This window comes from Falco biarmicus, chromosome 13 (genome assembly GCF_023638135.1).
Source record: "Falco biarmicus isolate bFalBia1 chromosome 13, bFalBia1.pri, whole genome shotgun sequence".
NCBI lineage: Eukaryota > Metazoa > Chordata > Aves > Falconiformes > Falconidae > Falco > Falco biarmicus.
The window spans coordinates 1,601,453-1,607,819 of NC_079300.1; the positions used below are offsets into that span (position 1 = coordinate 1,601,453).

The window sequence follows — 6,367 nt, forward strand, 5'->3', positions numbered from 1 at the left end:
CTCCAGTCTCCTTGAATTGCAGCCTGGCTGGTGCCAGCTGAGCAGGGCTGCCAGCATGCCAGAAAACAGGGCTAGAATTCCACATGGTCTCGATTCAGTTCAGTGCCCGCTGAGTCCAGCAGCATTTAATTTGACAAGGACTGGATTGGTTGCCAGTGGAAAAATACAAAATTGGGCCCTGAACATCATGTAAACAGAAGAGACTGGCAGTTAACTTGATACTTCTCTATATACTATTAAACAAAACCCCAAAGTTTTAGGATTTAGAAAGCAAGTCATATATTTTAGGATGCATTGCTTCCAGGTATGTTTTCCTGTCTGCCTTTCTAAAGGACTTATTTTGATTTATGTATTAGTGTGCTTGTATGACTGACTGCTTTTTTAAAATAGGAAGTTAATGTAGTTTCAGAAAATTTAGACACTAACACTTCAGACCTTGGGATAGGGAGAGTGTACCACCTCAACTTTTTAAATTCAATAGTTTATTTTTTATTACAAAACTTAAAAAAAAAAAAAAGTCTTAACTCACTTTAAAATGTTCCCAAATACATTGAGATACTTCTCCCCCAGCTCAGCACACCTCACAAATGAGCTTAACTCTCTTTTTTGCCCACCATTGCATCACTAACTCGGGGAATACTGTTTCCAATACTGCTTAAATTCAAGGTGGCAACAACAGAAGAACAGGCTGCAGAACAGGCAGGTATCGGACCTACCACTGGACTCCCAAAAACTACTCTGTCAATTACAAACCATTTTAAAACTGGTAAACTGGTTTGATGATTCTTCTTAATGCTCTAATTAGCACATAAAACTTTTGTTGGGGATAAAAAGCATACACCATGTTTACAGTGTTGATATTATAAATAACTCATTTTATACAAATTTTAGTCAATAGAAATTTCAATTTAGCTTCCAGATTCTTCTAATAAACATCATTGTAAATTCTTCTGTCCTGTAAGACAAAGAAAATAACATTTAAAAAGGTGGCAGTGCAAACCAAAGAAAGCGTGGATAGTATGTGATACTGCACGAGTCACTTACTTCCATCAAGAGAAGACAATGTAAACCATCAGTGCACAACCCACTATCCAGCCAACGGCAAGGAGTATAGGTACAACAAGATGTGAAAGTGGGACTTGGGCTGAAAGAGAAAAGATGGTCTTTTTCAGAAAGGCCACATTACGTTGATGTCAAATTCACTAAATTAAACACATCAAAACCACAATTATCGGAGCAAAAAGATACCTGTGAGCTTAGGCCATGTTATCTATGATTGCTATTTTTAGCACTACGTCACCATATCTTGGCAGGCCTTCTAATGGGAATACATAGCAAAAGCCCAAACAGATTTCCACACAGTGGCCTCTGCAATCGGATACGTACAAGGGTTAGCACTTCCAAAAGAAGCAGGGTACGGGGAGACAGAAAGCACGGTTCTGTCCTTGCTCCCCATAGGTCACCAGGAGAACATCTGTACTGGACTTTATTGACAGTAGCTGTCCTGGCAGATTCAGGATTCAATTGCTGACATGTACAACACCTTCTAGAAGCCTTGTTAGGTTGGCAACAGTAAACCAAATATACAGTGATTATTTAACACCACACCTATTTAAGATCAATGCACCTGGGACTGCAATGAGGGGATGCTGTATGAGTTCCCACACCCTGGAGGGACATTTGCCAGCAGCTGTGCATCAGGCCATGCTTTCTGCACACCATGCCCGACTTAGCCCTCTCCTATCCTGGCACTGCAGCGATACGGAGTAGTTAAGGTTGATGTAATTAACCACTGCAAGAGTGTTTCCCGCTTTCAAGTAAGAAAATAACATAAAGAGTTTCCAGTGGGATGTACCACCTGCCTGGCCGAGTTGGGCCAGGCACAAACATGCAACATATTGCCTGTATTGCCCACTATTAATAGAACAAGCTAAAAAATTACATGGAGATGTGGAGTCCCATGCAGCCAACGGGTCTTCAAGGAGCATGCAGAAAGCAGAACTACAGCTCTATATAAATACGTTTCTGTACAGCATCAGAATTTCAAAGACCCTTCTATCAGTTTCCTGCAAATAGCAGAAGCTTGCCAGAAAGTAGCTTATCAGCCTTTCAGATCATATTACTTACCAATATATTACAGTGTTTTAAAGCACATCTTTCTGCAGTTAAAAGACTTCCAGGGTTTTGAAGGGATTAATAAATAATTTAAAACTATTCACAACACCTTGCACAGTTTAGATCAAGCAGACAGACTTCGGAGGGATGCTTAATAAATTAAAGTTTTCCACATCGCTTTTGTAAAGCTATGCACAACACAAACACATCTCACCATGACATTACATGGTGTATCTACCTAGAGGGAAAGAGAGAACACACAGACAGAAAATCTGCATGTGCTGCCATTACAATATCAAGCAGATAAGCAATGGCACAGCAAAAAGGTAAAACCCTGCACTGAAGCTGGGGTGTCCTTTTGACACAGGGGAGTCCCTCACCCATTTCATTTAAAGTCTGTTATTCCTTTGACACTTTGTAAGGTAAAGCTACTTCTGATGGGAATCATTTCTATTTACTTGCCATTTTTTCTAAAGGTTCTATTATAAATAAAGGGCTGGATCCTACTACAGTACATGGAAGAGTTTTGACAGAGCTCTGTTGAGTTGCTGTTGTGCCTACTGAATATGGTGTGTTGTTATATGAGATCCAGTTTAAATGCAGTAAGGTAAGAGAGGCAGGCATGTCCTGAAGGGTCAGCAGGAATGCTGTGCCCAGCATTTGTCACGAGGCAGCAAGCAGCTGGCTCCAAGGGATAGAGTTTCATGGGCACCATTGGGAGTACTTGTGTTTCACAGTTTAAGAACAGAAATGACCATGAGAGCATTTGGTCTGATCTCCTGTATGTCAAAGGACAAGATACCCCAAGAGTTGAGTTCTACTAAAGCAACTGCTTGGAAGACAGTATTTTATGCCATGAGCGGGAGACAGTGAAGTGCAAGACATGCACAAGGCTATAGGGCTTGGCAGAGTGAGACATCCAAGCAGGTAACCCCTTCGTAAGGCCTCAGAAGGTGACAAATTCCAAGGTCCTGATATTTGGTCCAAGGGAAAACTATCCCAAGCCTAAACCTGAGAAGCAGTATTACCCTTGCCGTGGAGTAAGGCTGTGGGCACCACCAGCCGGAGAAGATCCACATTGTCTGCTTCCCAGCCTGTGGTGGTGATGGGGTGTGGAGGGACTAGCAGCAAGGGAGCAGAATCCTTCTAAGCAACTGTGTTTTGGAAAGAACGAAATCTTTACTGACCCCGGCAGGCAACCAGCTAAAACCCTAAAACGTGAGGTTTCATTATAATTGCTGTTTGAATGAGTGCACGTGTAAGCAAATACCAAGGGAAATGTGGGTTGTTGAGGAGCAGTCAGAAGTATTGCTTTAAACAGACCTGGCTTCAAGGGTTTAAGCCAGAGCCTGATGAAATAAAAAAGCCAATTCTGGATGGCAGTGAGAATAAATAAAGGAATCTCACTGTGATCTATGTATGTAAACTGTCATTCTAGCTACAAATTGCTTTCTTTTTCCCCCATTGTAGTTATCTTTCTCTACTTCAAACATAAATTTATCTCAAAATAAACAGAAGGAGGCTGCTCAGAGCAGCAAACACACAGCACTTTTGCTGTGCTACAGCAGGGCTCCTCTGCACATGATAAACAGACCCTCAAGCTTTCTGCTTCTGCAAGTCAGAAGCCCCAGGAATTGCCCAGCACGGGATGCCCAAGTACCACTGTGAAGTCAAGGATCCCTCAACTACAGGATACAGCAGCAGAGGTTTCCAAGCTAAACACAGCCTAAATATATTGATAAACTTAACCTGACCACGATCTTCTTTTTTCCTAGGGTTTAGCTTTTATCCAGCCCTGTACATTGGCTTGGTTTTGCTGACCGTAGTCAGCCAAAACTCTTACCAGTTACCATGAGCAAAATGATGCCTCTGGTCTCACCGAGCTGCTGCCTTCACCCTGAAATGTCTGGCCCCAACTGCACTGACAAGGATACCCCAAGATACCATGTGGAAAAACTCCCGTTTACTTTAAACAGGCAGAGGCTTGGCAGGTAAAAAAGGGGAATGTTTCCCTGCCTGAGCCTGTCAAGCTCAAACTCACAGACTTATGTTCCCTACTCCAAAATGCCTCAGAATTTCATGCAGGTTTTCTTTGTATCTCATCCAGGCTACACATGCACACACACAACCAAAGCGCTAACCCATCACTGGGATGGCAGTCTGAGCGCCACGCTGGGCAGCAGACTAGGAGGGAATGTGAGGGCATGCCCGGAGGACTATCAGAGGGGCTTTTTACAAGGGCATGTAGTGACAGGACAAGGGGAATGGCTTTAAACTCAAAGAGGGTAGGTTTAGATGAGATATTAGGAAGAAATTCTGTGCTGGGGGGGGGGGGAGGCGCTGGCCCAGGCTGCCCAGAGCAGCTGCGGGTGCCCCGTCCCCGGCAGGGCTCAAGGCCAGGCTGGACGGGGCTCTGGGCAACCTGGGCTGGGGGGAGGTGGCCCTGCCCGGGGCAGGGGGCTGGAGCTAGGTGGGCTTTAAGGGCCCTGCCAACACAAACCGTTCTGTGATTCTGTCTCCCAGTTGCCAGTCCTAACAGACAAGTTTTTCCATGTTTCTCGTGTGCTGTCTGTAGAGGCTGTGGTGCTCTGAAATCTGATTTAACCACAGAACTGACATGGACAGGTTTTTGTGTTGAAGGCATTTGCCAGCTTCGTATTTAAAAACCATGCAAACTCTGCGGTTACTCATTTCAGTGAGGTTGCCCAACCATTTCTAATCTGCTCCCTGAGGTTTCCAGGGAGGTGTGTGTCTCCCCAGGCAGGGCACACAGGCACTTGTGGGTGGGAGGCAGTCAAGCCCAGTGGCCTGGGTAGTCGCCACTGCTGCCCAAGGGCTAGTGCTGAGAGATTATGGCCACATGACTTTTTTTTTTTTTTTAATTATATCCCCCCCCCCCAAAAAAAAACAAACACAAACCTCCCACAAACCAACAACAAAAAAACAAATCCAAAATACCCCACCCTACACACACATAACAAAACACATCCTACTAACGTGAAATATGGTTAAGTACTAATTCCTGGTAGAATACCAGTATAATTTCTGTGGATATCAATGAAAACTAAAATTAGGAAACATTCAGGTACATTCAGTAACCTGTTCTGAGTTTAGCAGTATTCCACTATCCTTAGATAACAGTGGTAGTGGTGCAAAACAAGGGTGATAATAAAGACTTTCAATATAGCTATGAAGATGTATATAAAAAGTTACTTTTACAAAGAAAAGTACTACCTGAACAACTGTGTACACACCTAACATCACATTAAAACTTCTGGATGATTCACCATCAAAATCTCTTACACTTAAATAAAGAGAAAATTGCAATGAATATAAAATGGATTTTTTTATGAAATGCATTTTCTCCTTGGAGAAAGTGGAAACGTGCTTATAACGAAAAGGCCATTTTTAAAATTTCATTTTGCTCTGCCATTTGGGCTTTGTCGGGTTAAAATCTAGATTATTATATGTTCACCTAGTATTACACTCAGATTTCAGCTGCACAGACAGTATATATCTAAAATGCTGTCAAAGTAACTCATTTTACACAGTTCTGTTCTATTAAATTAGCCAAAATTACAACTACAAAAGAAAACATTCAGAAAACAAAACTGGTAGGATTAAGAAATACAGGAGGAACCCAAGCTACTTTAAACTCATTGCTGTTAGAATTAGCTTTTAAACTGATTACACTTTCTTACTGAAAAATAAAATAGTGTATCATACAAGAATAAAATAGCTGAGTATTTTCACTTTGTATTACTCACATTTATGAGTTTAAAGACTACACTTTTACATTCACATTTACCCATTCATCTTACCTGGTTCTGCCATTCCCCTCTCTGCTAGTTTTATTGGCAAGTTTTAAGGTTTGCCTCTGCAGTTGTTCTTGTGAGCCTTGGGATGCTTTAAATAGAGCAATATTTGGAATGTGCTGCAGCTGCCTTGCTCACTGATGCCAGTTTTGGCCTATATGCATTCAATTGTCTAAAAAGGCAGGAGTTATGGGATTCAAGGTTACCACTTCCTATTCCTGCAACTGCACAGAAAAGTGAATAAAGAGGGGTCATTTTTTGAAGAGGGAGAGAAACAATGGCAAAAACTGCTCCATGGTCTCTTCGCAGCCGTGAAGTACCACATGAGAGTTCATGTAATATTTTTGTGCATCCACATATTTAGAGCATGACAGGGATCCAGCTCATTCTTGGTGTCCCACTCTGCTCTCATCCCTCTCCTATCAAAAAACCAAGCC

General features: G+C 42.3%; 1 protein-coding gene across 1 annotated transcript; it reads right to left on the minus strand.

Moving 5' to 3' along the window:
* Nucleotides 1-508: 508 nt before the first annotated feature.
* STRIT1 (small transmembrane regulator of ion transport 1) lies at nt 509-6,147 on the minus strand. The gene is made up of 3 exons (XM_056358915.1): nt 5,937-6,147; nt 1,045-1,144; nt 509-955 (listed from the first exon to the last, which is right to left on the minus strand). The coding sequence occupies exons 1-2, from the start codon at nt 5,947-5,949 to the stop codon at nt 1,050-1,052; spliced, it is 108 nt and encodes a 35-aa protein (XP_056214890.1). The 5' UTR covers nt 5,950-6,147; the 3' UTR covers nt 509-955; nt 1,045-1,049.
* Between the last annotated feature and the right edge of the window lie 220 nt (nt 6,148-6,367).